The sequence below is a fragment of the Macaca thibetana genome, chromosome X, assembly GCF_024542745.1.
Source record: "Macaca thibetana thibetana isolate TM-01 chromosome X, ASM2454274v1, whole genome shotgun sequence".
NCBI classification, from domain to species: Eukaryota; Metazoa; Chordata; class Mammalia; order Primates; family Cercopithecidae; genus Macaca; species Macaca thibetana.
This window is the reverse complement of record NC_065598.1, coordinates 15,035,130-15,058,563: the sequence shown is the minus strand read 5'-3', so window position 1 is coordinate 15,058,563 and position 23,434 is coordinate 15,035,130. Positions and strand designations below refer to the sequence as shown.

The 23,434-nt window shown below is 39.9% G+C and overlaps 1 protein-coding gene across 2 annotated transcripts in view; it reads left to right on the top strand.

Moving 5' to 3' along the window:
- PIR (pirin) overlaps positions 1-23,434 on the top strand; it is a 517,051-nt gene that overhangs the window by 424,814 nt on the left and 68,803 nt on the right. For both annotated transcript variants that reach the window (XM_050777664.1, XM_050777665.1), the window contains 2 exons: positions 16,019-16,102; positions 20,843-21,049. In XM_050777664.1, coding sequence (XP_050633621.1) covers positions 16,019-16,102; positions 20,843-21,049 — 291 coding nt within the window. The remainder of the gene's footprint in view (positions 1-16,018; positions 16,103-20,842; positions 21,050-23,434) is intronic.

Here is a 23,434-nt window from a genome sequence, read left to right as displayed (position 1 = left end):
CCCCCCTCCCACATAGCCTGTTTTTTTTCTAGCTTGCTGTGCACCACTTTCAAAAGCAAACTCTACCATCAAGGCTGAAAAAAAAGACTTGATTAAATTCAACATCCATTTTGGAAAACTGGGGAAGGATACTTTTTCAATATCATAAAGACTATTGTTCAGGGAGCATCTTTTGTTATATTTAACACTGAGATATTATATTCCTATTAATATGAAAAAGAAGACAAGACTGTCTACCAGTACCATCACAGTTTAATATTGTTCTGGAAACTCTGAAGCTGTTAATAAGTAAGAGTTACAGTGTTGGAAAGGAGGAGAAAAATTATTTGTAGGTAATAAAATAATAATAAAACTCACAGTGGCTTACTGTGGTTTTGGTTGGTGATATGGTTGGAGGAGGAAGGAAGGCTCAGGATTTGCCCTGAAGTTGTGATTACAGCGAAGCACACAAATCTTAGCATATATATTCATTTGGCATGATTTGACAGTGAAGGTAACAGATATAAGAAGGAAGCTGGCTGGGCACGGTGGCTCACGCCTGTAATCCCAACACTTTGGGAGACAGAGGCGGGCGGATCACGAGGTCAGGAGATCGAGACCATCCTACCTAACACGGTGAGACCCCCCCCCACCCACTAAATATACAAAAAATTAGCTGGGCGAGGTGGCGGGCGCCTGTAGTCCCAGCTACTCGGGAGGCTGAGGCAGGGAATGGCAGGAACCCGGGAGGCGGAGCTTGCAGTGAGCTGAGATCCGGCCACTGCACTCCAGCCTGGGCGGCAGAGCGAGACTCCGCCTCAAAAAAAAAAAAGAAGGAAGCTACTCTCAAGACACCCCTTGGCACCACTGTACTAAGAATGTCAACCAAAACCTATTAGTAAATGGCTGGATATAAAATAAGTATGTAAAAATCAATAATTCTCCTGCTTAAAAGCAATAATCAGATGTAATGGGGGGGTGTTAAAACGAACTAAATATGACCTGAGAAGGACTCTGTATTTCTATATTTGAGTCCTTGTGGAGGCACCGTAACCTAAGTTAATAGGTAGACAAGATTGAAAACCTAACTTAAGAGTATGTGCCTGTAACAATAGTTGGGTCTTGGCTGATCCCAGCAGCCATACTTCAACCACTCATATACTGCTGAGTGTTCAAACAAGGCAAACGCTTGTTTAAACCAATCCAGCTGTTTCTGTACCTCACTTCCGATTTCTGTACGTCACTTTCCTTTTGTTGTCTATACATTTGTTCTGACCACGTGGTATCCCTGGAGTCTCTCTGAATCTGCTGTGATTCTGGGGGCTGCCAGATCTGCTAATCATTTATTTTTCTTGGTCCATTAAACTCTGTTAAATTGAATTTGTCCAAAGTTTTCTTTTAACAGGGGAAAGCATCGTACTCATAATGGCCGTAAGAACCCAATATAATTCCCTAGAAAAAAGTTATTCTCCTTTAACCCAGTAATCCTACTTCTATTAATCTATTTCTGGGAAAAATCCAAAGTAAGAAGAAAGGCTTATTAACAAATGTTTATTCTAGTACAATTTTTAAAATATAAAAAAGGCTAGGCACGGTGGCTCACGCCTGTAATCCCAGCACTTTGGGAGGCCGAGGTGGGCGGATCATGAGGTCAGGAGTTCGAGACCAGCCTGGCCAACATAGTGAAACCCCGTCTCTACTAAAAATACAAAAATTAGCTGGGCGTGGTGGCAGGCGCCTGTAATCCCAGTTACTTGGGAGGCTGAGGCAGGAGAATCGTTTGAACCCGGGAGGTGGAGGTTGCAGTGAGCTGAGATTGCGCCATTGCACTCCACCCTGGGCAACAAGCAAGACTCTGTCTCAAAAATAAATAAATAAAAAATAAAAAATGAATTATTCAAAATAGTAGAGGAATAATTACATATCTAGAAATTATCTACAAGAAAATTATTATATATTTGAAAGATGGAATGTTATGCAGCATTATCTATAAAGACAAATATTGTAGCCAATTTAAATATTCATCAATCATAAACTGTTTAGATTGTTTTTTCTTAACCAGCACAACTAGTGACTTTTTGGGTGCATAATTCTTTGCTATGGGGGGCTGTTCCATGCATTGCAGGATGTTTAGCAGCGTCCTTGGCCTCTACCCACTCGGTGCCAATTACATCTGCCTACACCCAGTTGTGACAATAAAAAAAGTCTCCAGACATTGTCAACTGTCCTCTGGGGGTGTGAGAGAGGGCAAAATCACCTCTGGCTGAGAACCAGTAGTTTAAATACATGTGTCCAATAGCATGGCTTACAGTCATTAAGGAGAATGACATGGCTTGATAGTCCTAATATAGAGCAATCTTGATGATATTTGGAAAGTGACAGAGGCAAGGTGCAGAATTCTTGTGGCATAGTGTAGCATTTATATAAAAAGCAAAAACTATGCCTTTTTTCTTTTTTAAATGACTTATTACCAAGTTTATTGTGGGGAAGATGGATTATTATAATAAATGATTATTTCTACAGACTACCCTGATGCAAATCAAATAAAATTGCAAAATACATGTTATAGTACCCAAAGAAGATGGTGTTTAGAGAGAAAATGAACACATCATAACAGGTACAAATATGTATTTACAAAGCTTTTTAAAAAGTAGTGGTTTATATTATATTTATAGGATTGTACAACCATCACTGCTGATTCCAGAACACTTTCATCTGCCCAGAAAGTAAACCTGAACTCATTATCAGTCTTTTCTCATTCTTCCTTCCTCCAGCTCCTAGGAACCACACTTTCTGTCTCTATTTATTTGTCTATTCTATTTCATATAAAAGGAATCGTATGGTATGTGGCCTTTTGTGTTTGGTCTCTTTCACTTAGCATAATGTTTTCAAGGTTCATTCACTTTGTAGCATATATATATTTTTATATGCCTGACTAATATTCTGTTGTATTGTATAGATATTCTATTGTATGGATAGACCACATTTTGTTATCCAATCATCCACTGGTGGACACTTGAGTTGTTTCCATTTACACCTTTATTCATGGACTTGCCTGGATTATCTCTGAAAGGACCCTCAAGAAACTCATATTGTGACCTCTAGGGAAGGTTAGTGGGTGACAAGGGAAAGTTGTGGACAACATTATTGGTTTTCACTGCACCCTTTTTTTCTCTTTGTACCTTTAGAATGTTTAGTTGTATTTGTTATTTAAGACATTCATGTTTTCAAAATTCCTTCTTCACACACCAGCCATTCAGATATTTAAAGATAAACTGTGCCCTCATGGTTAGTGAAGGTCCTGATGATCACTTGTTCTCCAGGAACTCTTGCTGAGGCCTCCCTCTCCAGATAAAGTGAACCTTACTTGTGTTCTATTCCTGTCAACCAGATAAGCTAATAATATACGCCAATGTGTAGTGGAGATGAGGACTTTCTCTGGAAAACATTTGTGCACCATTAGAGGGGCCCATGAGATTTAAGAGTGCCTTAAATCAAAAACATAACTTTCTCCTCCACAACACGTTCCCTAGCTGAAAGGAAATTAAAATAGTGAGTGCACTCATGAGTTTAGAAGTGGAGGCAGAGGACTTTCAATTTGCATGAAAGTTAGAAAATAATTAAGGAGGAACAAGATGGGTATAGTTGAAGAAGCTTCATGTTTTGAGGCAGAAGCTATCCCTTCTAACAGAAGGATCTGGGAGGGCTTCAGGGAAAATTTGGCCATTTAGTAAGGCCCTAACCAATAACCAATAAGTAAGATTTGACTCTCTGGATAGTGGAGGTAGAGTGAAAGGTGCAGTATGGGATATAGTAGAAACAGTGAGTCGTCTAATTGGGCTTACAAATGGGATGTGGAAGGATGGGAGGTGGAGGAGTATCATAGGGTCTAAAATTTTAGGTTGGGCCATTATTGGAGAAGGACTTCAAAGCCCAAGCTTGATCTATAGCTATGGGTGAATGAACAGTATTTCACATCCTGAAACTGTCAACTTAACACAATTATGTTAAAATAAAACCATCTTTAGCCTAAAAGTTCTGCTTTTTGTGGAGTGCTGTCTATGTCAGTGGTTCTCAACTGGAGGTGATTTGTCCATCTGGGTCATATGGCAATTTCTACACTTGATCTTAGCCAAAAGCCTGAGAAGCGACTCATTTGTTAATTTCTGCAGTCTTTGCTGAGTGTTACAACTGGGGAGTGCTACTGCCATCTAGTGGGCAGAGGCCAGGGATGCTGCCAAACCTCCTGCAGTGCACAGGACAGTTCCCACAGCAAAGAACTAAAGCTTGGTCTGTGTTAACAACGTAGGTCACATGAGGGAGAGTAGAAATTGAACTGAAATATTCTTTGAAAGTAGTCCAAATAAATTCCCAACAAATTTCCCTATACACCCCACCCACACCACATTGCAATTACAAACAAAAACCATTCATGTCTTAAAGGCTACATTCCAAGAGTTTTTAAGTAGAAAAATTGAGTGTTGTGGGGGTGGGGGGCTGGGGGTACCGGGCACGGTGGCTCACGCCTGTAATCCCAGCACTTTTGGAGGCTGAGGCGGGTGGCTCACCTGAGGTCAGGAGTTCAAACCAGCCTGGCCAACATGGTGAAACCCCGTCTCTACTAAAAAATACAAGAAGTTAGCTGGGCGTGGTGGTGAGCACCTGTAATCCCAGGAGACTCGCTCAAACCCAGGAGGTGGAGGTTGCAGTGAGCTGAGATCACGCCTTTGCACTCCAACCTGGGCAACAAGAGTTAAACTCTGTCTCAAAAAAAAAAAAAAAAAAAAAAGAAAAAGAAAGAAAAAAGAAAAATTGAGTGGGGGGAAATGTAATAAAGACTATAAGCCAATCATTAAAACATTATTTTATGTCATCAAAAATAAAGCTTTTCAAGTGAAACGAGAAATAAGTCCAAAATAAATTTACATAGATCATTATATGATAAAAAGCTTCATGCAAATCGTCCACATCATTAACAAAGCTACTTCAGAGTCATCCAATCAATAGACTCTTAGAATCACGGGCCTGACTACATGGGATTAAACTTGAAGGAAATTTGCCATGCAATAGTATTAACTGCTGATTTATGAGAAGCTTCATATGTTGTTACATTACCTGTAAGCCTCACAACAACCTTGGAAAGTAAGAATTGTTATCCCCCCATTTTACAGATGAGGAAACTAAGGTTCAGGGAGGCGGTGACTTGTGAAATTCACACAGGCCATACAGAGCAAGATTTGGTGGGCCCATATGATCCCAGGCCCACACTTGTCCACTCTATTTTGCCGCCACTCTTTCTGGAACAAAGTTCCCTCTCTATATATCTGATATTTTCTCAATACCTTGGCACATTCAGATGATTAAAAGATTTTTAATACCATTAGAAATGAGATTGTACAGGTGACATAGATCATAAAACTATGAATAAACGCCCCATACTCCTTTTGCCACTCACTTACTGTGGGACCCATGATTTCGTGGTCCAGGGATCTGAATTTTCCTACCTGTAAGTGCAAAATAGTGCTCTCACTTGTCCTCTGAACTTCCAGTATAATGAGAAAATGGATTAGGTTGATTGTACCTGGCTATTTAAGGACAATCATTTACCTTGCTTCTTATAGCTGCAACACTGTTCATGATGTGGTGGTAACATGATAATAAATTCATGTTTTAGTTGCTTATAACTTACTACAACCTAATTTTTCCCTCTTTCCGTATACATTTTCTTCCCACCCCACTTTAATTTTTTCCCCCAAATTTCATCTTTTTAAGAGTCACCTGGGAGGATTCCTCCTCCACAAATTATTCCCTCATTCCTCTGGATTCTTTGTCACAATCAATCTTTCCTCTAGATTCGCTTGTACTTCTCTTTAGCTTTTATTTCTCTTGTCTGCATATTTTAGTGGTTTATCTTCTGCTAGAGTGGTAGCTCCCTGAAGGTATGGAAGCAATGACCACTGTGTTCCTTCTAGGTAATTCCTGACTTCCTGTTTGTGAGTTTGTAATGACATTTTATCTTGGGTGGGCCAGAACGAAAGAAAGAAAAAGAAAGGGGAGGGAGGAATGATTAGCAAAGTAGTGGGCTTTTCCTGGAGATACATTTATTTTATTTAAAAGATTGTTCTTTATTCAGATATTGCTATTCTTCCTTGTTTTGGTTGTTAGAATGGCCTTTCTTTTATAAAATGATGACCATAGTAGATAATTTTTACCTTTCACAATCTGAATTTAAAAGTTGGCACCACCACCCACCATTGAGGAGCATTGTATAAAATACTTCACCAGTAGTCTTCACAATTATCAAGCTCATGAAAAACGAGGAAAGAGTGAGAAACTGTCACAGATGGAAGAAACCAAGGAGACATGATGACATGGATCCTGGACCAAAAATGGATATTCATAGAAAAACTGATGAAAGCCACATAAATGATATACTTTAGTTAATGGCAATGTATCAATGTTGGTTTCTTAGTCTTGGCAAATGTTCTGAGGTTATGCAATATGTTAATGGCAGGAGAAGCTGGGTGGACTCTCCATACTATCTTTACAATTGTTATGTAAACTTAAAAATTATTCCAAAATTTAACTTTTATTTTTAAAAGACTAAGGCAGGCAAAAAATTGGCATCCCTCTGTCAGACCCCTTTATTATAAAATGTTTTATTGCTTCTTGATGTCCAAAATCCTGGGACCTGGGGCCCAATAACATCAAGTACAATGATCACACTCACTAAAAGTTTGAGAAATTATATCTACAGTGAATTGAATCAGGGAGTCATAATAATAATGTGGTCATAAAAATGTGTCAGCTGCTTAATTAAATATCATGAATTTTTAACAAAATATTAAAAGGAAAATTGACATGAGTCTCTCAAACCTATTCCTCTGTAAGACCCCTGTGAGTCCCAAACCTGCCCAAAACCGTATGTGCAAACAAGTGTATTCAGGCACCTCATTCTTAGGTGTCTGCCTTAGTAACTTTCAACTGGAGACTGTACTGAGCAGAAGAACTTCCCTCTACGCCACAACATAGCTGATCCCTTAATGACTAGGTGGCAACCTGCCACAGTGACACACAGTCTTTAAGCAGAGACGACATACATGTGCTGCAAGACATATTTAGTAATCAGTGGATCTATTGGCAAGACATAGATCTGGTTTGGTGAGGTTTGATTTTAGGAAAAGAAGGAGCACACATCATTTGTGTCAGCAGAGGGCTCTCTTAAGCAACCGTAGTTCTGACTACCCGTTTTCTCCCTTAGGTACAGAGAGAACACTTTTGTACGTGGACATTTGGGTAGTCATAGAAGTTAGCAAACCATTCCCTTCAGGCCCCTTCAGTATAACGTGGGAATTAAAACAATGGAAATGAACATCTTGAGCACCATTTTGCCAGATGTAGGTGGTGCCAGTTAAGAAGTTGGGCTGCTGATGACATGGAGACCCAGGCGTAGCTTGTCTGAAGAGATATCCCAAAACATTTATTCCTGATCTGAGTTTGAATGAAAAGGGACATTCCTGGTCCTGGGGTTCTAGAAGCAGCTGGAAGTTTCGCAGGGAGTTTGTAATTCAGCTTTCTTGAGTAGTTAGGTTTGGGAATATGATTATCATAGAACCCTGATGTCTGTGTCAGAAATGTTAATCAGAGTGAAAGAAAAAAATAGGTTTGGGAGACTTGAGAATGGGAACAACATAAAAAAGTAAGAGACAAATAAGTCAGTTGTTCTTCTCTTTGTAGTTAGATGTTAGGTAGAACTCTGATATCCACACCAAAGAAGGATTTCATGATCGCCTCATCTCAGGATCCTGTAGCTTTGGGATCGTCCATAAACCTCCTCCCTTCACTCAGAAATCATGAGGCCTATTTTCAGCTTTGTGTATATTAGCAGTAGAACCCTTTCTTTGCCTGAAATAGCCAGTTTGCCTGAAGCCACTGAAGTTGGCAAAGTCCTCTTGTTACCTGTGTGAAATCCTTGCAGTTCTGGCTCCTACTGCAATTGTCATGGGATTTCTCCTCTGAAACAAGCCCTGTGCTCCCAGCACGTACGTTACTGGCAATATGCCGTCAGCATTTGTGAGGCAGCATGGGGGTGGGGGAGTGAAAGAAGTTTTATTCTCAGGGACAGAAAATGTTGGTTTAGATCCTTGTTCTGCTATTATTAACTGTAACCTTAATCTCACTAAGCCACGATGTTTTCATCAATAATGTATAGGTGATCGCATATTTCCAGGATCAGATGCTTTGTAAATGCTGAAATGCTATGCAAATATAAGATGCTATTCATCCATCCATCCATCTATTGATTGATCAATTCATTCCTTAATTGAACAAATCTTCAGTGCCAGCTGTATGCTAGGCACCATTGTAGCTAAGTTAAAGAAGTAAGTTAAAAAAGTCCCTGCCTTCATGGGGCTTACATTCTCTTAATGAAGACGGACAATAAATGAATAACAAATAATTACATAATATAGTGTCCCATAGTGAAAAAGCTAGGAAGAAGAAACAAACCATGGTAGGAGGATAAAGAATTGGTTGATAAATTAGACCAGATGGGCTGGTTGGAGATGGCCTTTCTTAGGCAGTAACATTTGAACAGAGGCTTGAGTGAAGCGAGGAGGTGAACGGTGAGACTATTGGAGGGGGTGGGGGGAACTATTCCAAGAAGCATGAATGAAGATCCACGAATGGGATCTCTGCCCCACGGAGCTGTGGTGGCTGTGCCAACTCTAGAACTTACTCATCACCTGTTATGGGCCAGGTGCTTTGCACACATTACTCACTTACTGCTTACCACACTCGGAGACCTCACCTCCCAGGTCTATTCTGTACATGAGGAGACTGAGCCTCCAAGAAGTGAAGGGAGTTCACCCTGCATACCAAACCGGGTAAATGGCAAACCCGAGGTTTGCACCAGAGCCACAAAGCCCGAGTAGTTTTTGGAGACAGGGCCACACCTGCAGGGGGCAGAGTGGCGGGAGTCTCTGAAGCACTGGTGCTTCTGCAGGGTAGTGGCAGGGACATGTAAGGCAGGACCTGGTAGAGCTTTAAAATACTTGGGTTTGTCCACTGGCTGAATGCTTGAACTGTGTTGGTTGTCTTTTCCTTTTTGTTAAAACCACCTTTTGGAACTTGTGAAGGTGCGTATGCGGGGTTGGGATTGGGTGAGTCAATTTAGTGGGGTGATTTTCCAGGTTTCTACTCATGTCATGAAAACATTTTTATAAAATAACTTGAGTCCTTAATTGTATGGATTCAAATATCCTTGAAGACCAGTTAGCAGCTTCTATTATGCAATATGTTCCTTGCTGGCATCTCTCATCAGCCATGACCTCAACTCGTGTTTTGTTTTGTTTTTCTCTTTTTCCTACCAAGCCACTAGTAGACAAAAAAAAAAAAAAAAAAAAAAAAAAGCCACTATTTTAAAGCAAATGGAAATTAAAGGAAACCGTAGTTTTCCCTATAATATAAACATTTAACGAAGAGGTCTTGCATCTTATTCCCAAACACTGAATGAGGTACTCAGACTCTGCCTTCTAAATACCAGCCATAAAGAGCAAACTATATTCTCCCTTGCTTTGTAATTCTTCAGAATTAATGTATAGTTCCTTGAGGTGCACCTTTCCTAAACTTCACATGGCAAGTGACACTTTTCTTTCATCCCTATTGTGTATTTTGTCCTTCTGCCCCCAAACACAAACACACAAGGAAACAAGAACTGACAAGGAAGCAAAAAATATTTAGTAAAGACCCACGGAAAGAATTAGAAGGAGGAAAAGAGGAAGCGGGACCAAGAAGCACATCAAGTGCTTTAAGAAAACACCTGTTTCAGATTACAAATTTCTTACTTAATTACACACATGCAACTCTTGAGTTTAAACATAACACTCACAATTCGTCAGCCACCCACGGCAATTCTCCAGGTGTTTGTGATTATGTAATACCCTAAAAAATCATCTGGATTGTGTCAACTCTCAGAAGTACTGCTTCAGTTTTTTAAAAAATCCTCTACAGACATTAATTTATATGTAAAGTCTCAGTCTAGCATTTACACTACTTAGCAAAAAAAACAAATAAAAGGTTATAATAAGTAAAAGGTCAGTGGTTTCCTTGGTTTCTGATTTTTTTCCCCAAAGACTGAAAGTATGTTTTTTGCTTTAAGTAGTAAAAGGTAGGCATTTTGTATTCAATAAAACTTCATTGACCAGACTTCTCTAATTCAGATTTTATGATATTTAGGATAGGAGCAACGAGGTTTAATTGTATAACCAGCGAAAGGAACATCCACACTGCAAAAGTAGAGGAAAGGGGGGATAACTGTTTCCTGAATCTTTTTAGAAAAGTGTTGAAATTGCTTCCTAAAATCAAATTTGGAAAAAAAAATCTTGATGTCCACTTAGATTTTCATCCTTAAATGAGTCATACGCACCACAATTTACTTTTTAAAGTTGCTTGACATATTTTTAGATGGTTAGCAACCTGAAAGCCCTTAGGCTTGGATAATTGAAAAATATTTGGGGATGGAAAAGAATATGATTTGAAAGGGACTCCTTTGAGAGCCCAAAAGGGAGCTTCAGCCCAAACAGAATGGAGATTGCCTTTCTCATGCAATTATTTTAATTAAAAATGCATGTGCAGCAGGAAAAGCAAAGCAATTCTAGACACCACCCCTTGTAGTTTGCCTGATGGTTTGAAATCTGGAAGCTTTTGTTTGTCCCCTTAAATTTTTAAGCTTTGTATTAGATCCTAAATGCTTTGTTTCTATTCTGACATAAACGCTGTCTATAAAAAATTCAGGTCTTCCCACACAGTAGCACGTGTTAAAGTCGGAGCTGCATTGTCCTACATGTAATGTGGAGTTACCCTTCTGATTCTCAGTGTTTCCCCTTGTGTCTCACTGCCTTTCTATCCAGCCCCAGTTCACTTAAGCAGGGAACAAGATAGTCATCAGCATCTATGTAAAATAAACTATACCACTTACTTTCATCCACTGATTAGTGGCAGCATCTTTGTTTTTTCCAAAATAAAAATGTTGCTTTCATTGTATAAAAGCCAATTAATTATTACAGAAAATTCAAACTATCAGAAAAATGGAAAGAAACATATCTGAAATTCTACTATCTGGAGATGACCACTGTTCACACTGTGATGTATGTTCATCCAGGCACCTCCATCCATACTAACACAACTGGATAGTTTTATTTAAATGAGTCCATTTAAATACATTGTTTTATTTGTCCCCTTTAAATAGAATTGCTGTTCTGTAACCTGCTTTTTCAATTAAATAATATTTCATTTTTTTCTGTGTCAATAAATAAAGATCTATATCACTTTTTAACAATTGCATAGTATTCTCTTATATGGCTACACTGTAATTTAGTTGTGTTACTTATTAACCTATCATCCAGAATGTCCCTGTCTTTTGCTATTACAGTAAATATTGCAGAGAATAGAATTGTGCAGAAAATCTTGTATTTTTTTTGTCTCCTTCGATTTAAATCTCAGAAGTGTACTATTTGCATTTAAATCCTTCATCTATTTGGAACATGTTTTTGTATGTAGTGGGGGATTACTGTCTTTTCATATGGTCATTTGTTCCAACATCGTTCACTGGGAAATACATCCTTGCCCCACTGATTTGAAATTGCTACTCTCATATATTAATTTCGCATACAAATGGGTCTCTTCTATCCCTGTGCCAATGTTGCATTGTTGCCATTACTATAGCAAGTTCCCAGATGGGGGTTTTAGACTTCAAACCTAGAACCTCTAATTTTTGTAGCCATCTGCCTATGGCCTGCTGGGGTAAAGGCCCTGCCTAGGCTATTCTGTTCACAGTATACCTCAATGATATCGTTCTGCAGGATGAAACGTGGAGAATCCTTGTGTCAGCCAGCCCTGATTTGCACTGTATTACGTGCTCTATAAATATTTTGATTCAAGAACTGGCATTCAGTAAAGTTAGTTCAGGAAGAGGTGAGTTTATTATAAATCTGCAATATAAAACGTCAACAACATGACAGTAGCAAGGCTTTTATGGCTTTTAGTTTAGGTATTAGGAGGCATTATAAATACTAACTTGTTCTCCCAGCCTGAATTCTCAACCAATTGAGAAGATGAAGGAGTAAGAAAGATGGCAGACAAAAATACCTTTATTTCGGATAAAGCTGATATTGGAGAAGGTAACTTATATCTGCAGGCAGGTGGGCCTCTGAATACTGCACCTGGAAATAAGGCAGACTTACTCAGATCTCACCAGCTGTGCTAGACCCCTGTTGGCTACCACCACAGGTGCTAGTCACTCTCACGGAGACAGAGAGAGAAAGAGGGCATTTGCTTTCTGTGGGTGGGCTCACTGTCAAGAGGAGGAAGAGAGGGGGCTTGGCTCTACAAACTCAATTTCTACTTTCAAATCTACCAGTCCTACTTACTGTATATCTTCCTCATGAGAATATAAGCTTCATGAAGACAATTACCGTATCTGTCTTCTCCACTTTTTTATCTCCCAACACAGTACCTACAACATTATAGGACTTCAGTGAGCATTTGTTCAATGAATGTTGTTGGTGCACTTACCTTCTCAATATATTATTTTAAAATTATTGTATCATAGCTTTTATATATTTGAATGGATATCTTATGATTATGTCAGATATACAAATGTGTAGGGTAGAATAATAACCATTGCCGTTTATGATTTTTTAAAACAACCTTTTGAATTTTCATATAAAAAAAGACTAGTTAGGTCTACTTTTTATGCCTTAGGATAAAGCAAAAACATAGACTACAAAAACAATCTGGCTTTGACATATTCGATGAGTGCTTGTATAGAGGAGGAAATAACAATTTTGTTTGTGTAAAACAGCAATATCTGATGTATATGCTGAGAACTTCATAAATATTTTCTCTTCTCTTGCCTCCTGGGCATTTTTTGTTTTTCTTTCTTCTTTAAATCTTATAATATTTCCACTCTGTTGTTTATCGTGGATTTAGGGATTTGTTGGTAAAAAGCATTGCTTATTCTTTTTAAGTACTGATTTAAATTGGTTTATTTGGTTGAATATATTTGAGTGAAAATTAGGTCTGGCTACGTAATTACAAAATATGTTGGGATTTTAGTCAGAGACTACATTTTCTGGTTCACTCATTTAATAATAGTTAATAAAATTTTGAAGTAAAGTATCCAAGATTAAGAAGGATAAACACATTAAGTTTTAAAGAAAACATTGAGATAGCTAATATACAAAAATTCATCCAGTAATGATAATGTAAATGTTAGAACTTGTCGCCCTTAAGCTTAAGTTGGGGAGCCACATGTGTTTTGCAGATAAACATGGTTTTGCACATGCCTTTCAGAACTGTTTAGGCTGATTGGTATTTCTTGAAGGAGTTACAGATAAATTTCCCAAATGCATACAAAATGGATGTCGAATCCAAATAGATTATACAAAAAGAGCCCATGTCCTGACACACAACATTTTACGCTTTAAGTGCTAAATTATATATTTCAAATAACAATGTTACCATGTTCCTGAGGTAATTTTAAATTCTTACTAATTATTTGGTATCTTTTAATCTTTATTTGCTAGAGTAATCACAATAGCCTTAAAATGAGAAGTTTAGAGTTGCTTGATTTTTCCCTTTAGTAGAATAATGAAATAAGAAGGGTTTAATTTTCTTCTGCTTTTTAGAGTTGATGCGATTCTTGTTCTACCAAAAGGTACTGTGATTGCAGAAAGTCCTGGGAAGGTTTTTCTATGTACACAAAATGCCTACCATAGATGACTACTGCTTTTCAAATTCATTCTATCTAAATCTGTGCTATCAAATGGAATTTTCTGTAAAGATGGAAATCTTCTATAATCTGCACTATCCAATATGATAGCCATTAGCCGGATGGGGCTTTTGAGCACCCAAAATGTGGCAGGTGCACCTGAGGTGCTGAATTTTAAATTAATTTTTTAAAATTTTTGTTTTTGTTTTGTTTTGTTTTGTTTTGTTTTGTGATGAAGTCTCACTCTTGTTGCCCAGGCTGGAGTGCAATGGTATGGTCTCGGCTCACTGCAACCTCTGCCTCCCGAGTTGAAGTGATTCTCCTGCCTCAGCCTCCCTAGTAGCTGGGATTACAGGCACCTGCCACCACACCCGGCTAATTTTTTTGTAGTTTTAGTAGAGACGGGCTTTCACCGTGTTATCCAGGCTGGTCTTGAACTCCTAACCTCAGGCGATCGGCCCATCTTGGCCTCCCAAAGTGCTGGAATTACAGACGTGAGCCACCACACCCAGCCAATTTTATTTAATTTTAATTAATTTAAATTTAAATAGCTACGTGTTGCTAGTGGCTACTCTATTGGGCAGCATAGAATTTCTTTCCACTTTTAGATTTAGTATAGACATGTCCCTGGAAAAGTTGACTTTAATTTATATGAATTCATTTAACGTATTTTAGAAACATTTATTGAGCACCTAGCGAGTTTGTGTGCTTGGTGTCAGAAATACGTTTCCTTTGGATTTCCTGAGGCAGCTTTTTGGCGAAGGTGTGGAGACCTCACATATGTCATCCCACACACCTGTGTGAACAAGCCTTGGTAACAGGGACCCTGCTGGTTCAACAGGAGCTGTCTCTCTTTCACCCTGATCTCCAGGGCCCACCATGCCAGGGCCATCATCTGCTGGGCTGAAGGGGTGAGTGGTGGCTCTTTTCACTCAGCTGTGAGCTCTGGCAGGTTCAGGGATGCATCTGCCAGGAGGAAGGGGCACCTAGGTGGAATTCTCTCAAAGACATTTTATGGCTAATGTGGCCCGGTCACAGAGATTCTTTCTCTCAGTTTACTCCACTTAGTTGCTCCTGACACTTTTCTCAACAAATTTTCTGTGGAAAAAGCAAACACATCTTCACAGCTACCCAATACCTACTTTTTCTTTTTCCTTTTTTTTTGAGCTTTATTGAGGTATGGTTGACAAATAAAAATTGTTTATATTCAAGGTGTACAATGTGATGATTTGATGTATGTATACATTGTGGAACGATTACCACAATCAAGCTAAGGTATCCATTACCTCACATAGTTACCTATTTTTATGGTGAGAGCACAGAGGATTACTCTCTTAGGAAATTTTAAGTTTACAATACTTACTATTAATTCTAGTCACTATGCTGTGATTTAGGTCTTCAGAACATATTCATCTTGTCACCACAAGTTTGTACCCTTTACTCAACATCTTCCCATGTTCCTACGTCCTGACCCCTGGTAGCTATCCTTCTACTCTGTTTATGTGAGATCATGCAGTATTTGTCCCTCTGTGTCTAGCTTATTTCGCTTAGCATAATATCCTCCAGGTTCATCCGTGTTGCTGAAAATTGCAACATTTCCTTCTTTTTTAAGGCTTAATAGTACTCCATTGGGTATATATATCACATTATCTATTTATTGGTCAACAGATACTCTAGTTATTTCCATATCTTGGCTATTACGAATAATGCTGCAATGAACATGGGAGTATAAAACAACTCTTTGAGATAGTTATTTTATTTTGTTTGGATATATACCCAGGATGAGATTGCTGTGTTGCATAGGAAATCTATTTTTCATCTTTTGAAGCACCTCCATATTCTTTTCTATAATGTCTATACTAATTTACCATCCCACCAGCAATGTATAAGGATGCCCTTTTCTCCACACCCTCACCAACACTTGTTTTCTTTTGACCTTTTGTTAACAGCTGTCCTAACAGAGGTGAGATAACGTCTCATTGTACCTTTCATTTGCATTTTTTCTGATGATGTTGACTACCTTTTCATATACCTGTTGGCCATTTGTATGTCTTCCTTGGAAAAGTGTCTATTCATTTGCCTATTTTTTTTTTAAATGAAAAGGCAACTCACAGAATGGGAGAAAATGTTTGCAAACCATATTATCCAATAAGGGATTAAGTTCCAAAATATACAAGGAACTCATACAAGTCAGTGGGAATAATTAAATAATAACCCAATTTAAAAATAGGCAAAGGATCTACTTTTTTTCCTGTTTGTTTTTCAAAGGTATCCTACCTCCTGGAAGGGGGCAGCATGGCCCATGAAGACTTCTGTGGACACACTGGTCAAATGAACCCAGGAGATTTGCAGGTATGGCCAAGGACAAGGAATTGCTGGTGGTTTAGTAGTTTTTGAGTGCACATGCTTGATCCTGCCCACTTCCAGTACATTCACCCTTTCCACACTCTCTCTGTTATATTCTTGACTTCTCCCTTTCTAGAGATTCTTTTACTCAGCCTGGAAACCACACAGGTCTCTTATATTCTTCTTTCACACTTTCCTTGACCCCTCAATCACTTTTTAGTTCCCACCTAGTCTTTTTCTTATATTTCTCAAATGTTAGACCTAAAACCATAAAAACCCTAGAAGAAAACCTAGGTTATACCATTCAGGACATAGGCATGGGCAAGGACTTCATGTCTAAAACACCAAAAGCAACGGCAACAAAAGCCAAAATTGACAAATGGGATCTAATTAAACTAAAGAGCCTCTGCACAGCAAAAGAAACTACCATCAGAGTGAACAGGCAACCTACAGAATGGGAGAACATTTTTGCAATCTACTCATCTGACAAAGGGCTAATATCCAGAACCTACAAAGAATGCAAACAAATTTACAAGGAAAAAAACCAAACAACCCCATCAAAAAGTGGGCAAAGGATATGAACAGACATTTCTCAAAAAAAGACATTCATACAGCCAACAGACACATGAAAAAATGCTCATCATCACTTGCCATCAGAGAAATGCAAATCAAACCACAATGAGATACCATCTCACACCAGTTAGAATGGCAATCATTAAAAAGTCAGGAAACAACAGGTGCTGGAGAGGATGTGGAGAAATAGGAACACTTTTACACTGTTGGTGGGACTGTAAACTAGTTCAACCATTGTGGAAAACAGTGTGGCGATTCCTCAAGGATCTAGAACTAGAAATACCATTGGACCCAGCCATCCCATTACCCATTACCATTGGGTACATCCCATTACTGGGGATATACCCAAAGGATTATAAATCATGCTGCTATAAAGACACATGCACACGTATGTTTATTGCTGCACCATTCACAATAGCAAAGACTTGGAATCAACCCAAATGTCCATCAGTGACAGACTGGATTAAGAAAATGTGGCACATATACACCATGGAATACTATGCAGCCATAAAAAAGGATGAGTTCGTGTCCTTTGTAGGGACATGGATGCAGCTGGAAACCATCATTCTCAGCAAACTATCGCAAGGACAGAAAACCAAACACCGCATGTTCTCACTCATAGGTGGGAATTGAACAATGAGATCACTTGGACACAGGAAGGGGAACATCACACACCGGGGTCTTTTGTGGGGAGGGGGAAGAGGGAGGGATGGCATTAGGAGATATACCTAATGTAAATGACGAGTTAATGGGTGCAGCACACCAACATGGCACATGTATACATATGTAACAAACCTGCACGTTGTGCACATGTACCCTAGAACTGAAAGTATAATAATAATAATAATAATAATAATAATAATAAAAGTAATCAGGAATGATATCCCAACTTCCTTATCTTTCATTCATTTTGCACTTACTGAAATCAGATTTGGCCTCTCAGTAGCCCCTTCCAAATCTTTACTGAAGCTCTTCAGATAACGGTCACTTGTGATGTCCCAATTGCCAAATTCAGTGATTGTTTCAGTCCTCATCTTTCTAGACCACTCTGCTGCATTTGAGATAATGTATTATTTATCTTCCAACTCATTTGCAGGGTTAGGTGTTATTACTTAAGACAATGACCTTGAGCCCTCCATCATCCTAGTCTTGTCTGAGATACGTTACAGTTAAAATGCCCCAAAATACTTGGGTCATGTTTGCCAGTTTTGTAAGTCAGAACTCTATACCAGGTACTTTCTGGGATTTTATATATATATGTTTTGAGGGATGATAAATTCACATATTTGAATCATAAGATTTCAATGAAAGTGAAATTTAAAGACAAAACAAAACCAAAGTCATGGCAAAAAGTCAATAGTGACCTCTCACTGGAGCAGAAAACGAAATGAAGACCGCTTACAAAGCTAGATACGATGACTGGAAATGTCCTGTTCATGGAAGTGGTGACCTCCGCCATCTGCACCATGGAGCTGCCTAGCAGCCATACATGTGAGACACTGGTCAACACTTTCTCTACCACTATAACTTCACATTGATTAGGATGATGATTGCATAGTGTCTTTCAGTTTATTCAGAGTTTTCATATGCATGATGTCTTTGCGATAAGTATTATTATTATTATCATTTTGAGACAGGGCCTCACTCTGTTGCTCAGGCCGTAGTGCAGTGGTGCATTCACGGTTCACTGCAGCCTCGACCTCCCCAGCTCAAGCGATCCTTCCACCTTAGCCTCCCTAGTCGGTGGGACCACAGGTGCACAACACCACACCTGGCTAATTCTATTATTTTTGTAGAGATGGGGTCTCGTTATGTTGTCCAAGCTGGTCTCAAACTCCTAGGCTCAAGCAATCCACCTGCCTTGGCCTCCCAAAGTGCTTAGGTTACAGGCATGAGCCACTGTGCCTAGCAAAAAGAAGTATAATATTATTCTCATCTCATTTTTAAAAATGAGGAAATGGGGATTTAAAGATGTTTTTAAAAACAGATACCCATGACCTCAGAGCTAGTAAATGATGAGGATGGAAAGAGAACCCCATTCTCCCCTTCCAGATGCCATATATAGGCCATTTTAAGTAAAGTATTACCAAACTAGCTCATATCTAAAAAGGATAACCACGGCATTGAAAATATAAAGAAATGAACTTTTAAGGGAAAAGGAAAATGCTTAAAAATGGGAAGATGTCTTTGAGGGGCACCAATAGCTATCATTAGACAGAAGAAATGCAGCATAAGAAGGTGTTTAGGTATACTTTATACTGCATTAGCGCAGGGTCAACAAATTTTTTCTATAAAGGGCAAATGAGCTTTGGGGGCCATATGGTCTCTGCTGCCGCTACCAGACTCTGTCACTGCAGCGTGAAAGCAGACATAGACCGTATCTTAATGAATGGGTATGACCAGGTGCCAATAAACCTTTACAGAAACAGGTGGCAGGTTAGATTGGGCCCCCAGGCTGTGGTTTGCCAACTCCTACATTAGAAGGTTTAACAAGCCTTTTCAAATGGGAGTAGAGGGAAATCTAGACTTCATAGAAGAAAAAAAATCTTTAAAGTGTGCATTGGCCTCCTTTCAGATCCTTCAACTAATAATGCTCATTCTTGTCTCAGAGTCTTTTTCACATGCTGTTATCTCTCCGTGGAATCCTCTTCCTGTTCCCCTTCCCCTGGCTAATTCTTACTCCTTGTTTGGATCTCAGCCTGAAGATTGCACCCTCAGATAAGCTGCCTTGAACTGAGCAGGACATTTCATGTGCTCACAGAACCCTGTCATTCTTTGAAGTGCCAAGCACAATTATAATGGCAATAATGATGCATGACATTGTTTGTTTAAGGATTATTCCCCCGACGACGGCTGTGTGGAAGATGCTGTTGATGGCCTGCCTCATAGCCCCTTGGCCCAACTGTGAGTTCAGGTGGCGATGGTCCCCATATGTGTACAGCACCATCTCAAGTGCTGCTACTCTGTCTGAGGGCTTTCTCCAGCCCACGTATTGGGCAGACCATATGTGTCAGTGATTTAACACTCCCATGGGAACTCTTGGTCAGTGAAGGATGGGAATTGGAGTCTAAATACCCTAGCTTCCCCTCTTCTCCATGCAACAATTTGAAAGCACATATATGGTTCCCAGTGGGATTGAATTCCAGATGTCCACAGATGTAACCTTTTCATTAACAACTCTTTTTGGCTTTCTCCCTTGCCTCACTCTTCCCTACTCTCTCACTTGTGCTTTCTGCATCACTTTCCAAATAAACAACCTGCACATGTCTTTGTCTCAGGAACTTCTGTGGGAGAACTCAAACTAAGATAGGAAATGCATCTATGATGTTCATACCTTCATCTCCAGATTCCAAGATTTAGGCTTTGGGGCTGGTGTCTAATCTGCTCTTAATAAAGATATTAACAAACACTGGAAGAATCTGCACAACAGTGGAGGCAATAATTGTTTCTCCAAGTAGCGAGGGTTCCATTACTGGAAGTGAGCAAGTACAGACACAAGTTAACCACCCACAGTATAGTGGATACTGGGGACCTCCAAATGTATTTTTAGGCCCACATACTTATCCTCCAATGTCTGGGAACACTGGCTGCTGATGGCTCACAGCTGCTTCCCTCCCTAGGAACTGCCCTGCTTTCTACTTGGGGATGGCCCACAGTCAATGGTTTGCTGATGTGGGGATGTAAAAACTTGGGTCACATTGTCTCCAGCTGGGACAATTCTGAAGGTTCATCTCAACTCCAGAGCTCCCTGTTGGATTGGCTAAAGCCTCTGTAGTAACTGCATTGCTGGTCGGCTTCTCCCCCTGCCAAATCCTGCTTTTTTCACTTCTTAAGGTGTATCTCCTGAGAACACAGCCCAGTATACTATCTTCCTGCAACTCCCCGTCTTAGAGCTTAATCTAAGACTCAGGGATGTCAAAGACAGGATTCTTCCATTTGTGGGAATTTCAGTTCCGATGTGTTGATTTCAAGTGAGGAAGCACAGGAAGCATTTGCAAAACTGGAAAGGGCCCCAGCAATTGTCACTGATGTTTATTATTCCTCTCAATGCCCAGGGGCTCTGATAGCAGCACCTGTAAGACGCCTCACTGCGTGATGGTGTTTTAATTGTTCCACCTGTAGACTTATTAGGAGCTTGGTTACATTTCCTTCTTGTTGGTTTGGTGTTTGCAGTGGATGACTGCAGGCCGGGGCATTCTGCACGCCGAGATGCCTTGCTCAGAGGAGCCAGCCCATGGCCTACAACTGTGGGTTAATTTGAGGAGCTCAGAGAAGATGGTGGAGCCTCAGTACCAGGAACTGAAAAGTGAAGAAATCCCTAAACCCAGTAGGGATGGTGTGACAGTTGCTGTCATTTCTGGAGAAGCTCTGGGAATAAAGGTAAGCCAGGCTGTTGTGTCTATTTAACCTGAGGCATGCAGTGACATAAGGCTGGCCCCTTCTGGGTTGTCAGCTCTCACTAAGTTTACCAAAATTCATGTCCCATGGGATGGACTTGAATCATAGGTGTCAGAGTAAGTGCAACCTAAGAAAACTCAGAAATTTTTGCTGCATACAAACCCATAGAGTTAGGAAAATTACAAGAAAGCAAGCTCATATATAGTTTGGTCAAGAGCAATTTTCAAAGTATGTCTTCATGTGTGTGCTGATTTAGCCTAATTCCTTTCACTTATAGTGCAGCTTTATGCTTTAAATTGTAGCTCCTCAGTACAGCAAGGTTGCTACCTTTAAGAAACAACCAAAAAGCAAGACCAAACTCCCCTTCACAAAGATTTATGTCAATTACTTATGCTTAACTTAGTAATGTAAGGAAAGCACACTACTACATTGCAGAAAGTTTATTTTTAAATTTTAACTTGACAGTTTGTCTAACCCATACATGACATGCCCTGTACATTCTTTTCAACTGGAACTTTATACTATTTGGGTTTATAGTCTCACCTTTTTGATCGAATAAATCAATTTAGGCTAAAGATTATGGATATATTTGTGGGAGGAAAGGGGTGGGGCAAACGCCATGTTAATTGCACACCAGAACTGCTTCTGGGGAGGATAAGATTCCTCACACCCACCAATTTGAGGTAGTGGCAAGCTGGGTAGTGTACTCTCTGAGGTGGGGTTTCCCAGAAGCAGACCCTGAGATGAAGATTCCCATGCAAGTGATTTTTGAGTAAGTGTTCCTAGGAGAACAGTAAAAGGAATCAGGACAAATTGGGGGAGGAAGTGAAGCAAGGCTGCCATCTCAGGCAAAGTCCTGAAGAGGGTGGCTTTACCTTGATCCTGCAAGACACTTTGGAGGATCAACGTGCCTCAGAGATGTCCGAGCCCATCCCTGGCAACGGAGCTGGGCTTTCATGCTCCCTTACCCAATGGTCATTAGTTATAGCCATTAACTTTGAGGTGGAGGCACAGAAAGGGTTAAAAGGGATCTGAAGGGATCTGGGAGAAGTCCTGACGTCGGATACTACACATGGAACCTGGCACTGAGTGAATCAAGATAATGGGAGTTCCTCTGCCATTCTCCCAGTGCACAACCAGCACTTAAAACTATTTAAAACTAACTTCTGTAAATTTTATTTTTTTGATGTGCACCATCAGGGTTAATGGCTTGGCAGTGGCCACTAACCAACCACTCAATGGGATGCATGGGATGGTTAACAGATTGGTCATAGTTGGCCGGGAGCAGTGGCTCACGCCTGTAATCCCAGCACTTTGGGAGGCCGAGACGGGCGGATCATGAGGTCAGGAGATTGAGACCATCCTGGCTAACACAGTGAAACCCCGTCTCTACTAAAAATACAAAAAATTAGCCGGCTTGGTGGCGGGCGCCTGTAGTCCCAGCTACTCGGAAGGCTGAGGCAGGAGAATGGCGTAAACCCGGGAGGCGGAGCTTGCAGTGAGCCCAGATCACGCCACTGCACTCCAGCCTGGGCGATGGAACGAGACTCTATCTCAAAAAAACAAAAAAACGATTGGTCATGGTTATTGGTTGGGACTTACCAGTTTTTGTATTTCCTGAACTATAACCAAAGTTTTACTGTTTTTGTTTTTGTTTTTTTTACCTCTACCCTGCCTAGGTATATGGATTGTTTTGTTTTGTGTTTCTAATGCAAACAAAAGTAATTGAATACCATACTTTGCCATTGGAAAAAACCCTTTGTTGTGTTTCTGTGACTCGTTTCTGTTTTGCCGAGCATTGGTCAGTGAGTGCCCTTTTCAGCTGTTTGTGAAGAGTTTCCTTCCCTTGAGCTCTGCAGAAGAGGGTTAAGATCCTGTGAGGACTTCCTGGTGTAGCAGCAAAAGATATTGTTGGGTATAGTGTCAGGCAGAGCGGTCTAAAGGGAGCTGAATTAATACAGATATGAAGCTGCTCACTGCATCTCACATGGTATTTTCCTTCCCTGTTTCCAGGACTCTAAGGTTTTAGGGACATGCCTTTAGGGGATACTGAGATGGATAGTAGAGGGCAAGAAGCCCCCCTCTGTTTCAACCAAAGCACAAGACTTTGCCCAATTTCATATATTGTAATTGTCCATAAGTTTTGATTTAGAAAAAGAGTCGAACTGTTGGCAGTTCAAAAGAGAAATCAGACCAGTGATTTAGTAGATTAGCAAAGCCAGTGATATCACGAATCCTTAGAGTTTACAACTACTTCTCATTTACAGAAATTGTAAGGCAATTTAAGGTTGGAGCCAGTAAAGCACTTTCAAGCAGCAGACCGTGTGGTCTTGTAATCACAGCCAAGGATAAGAGACCAGAGGTAAT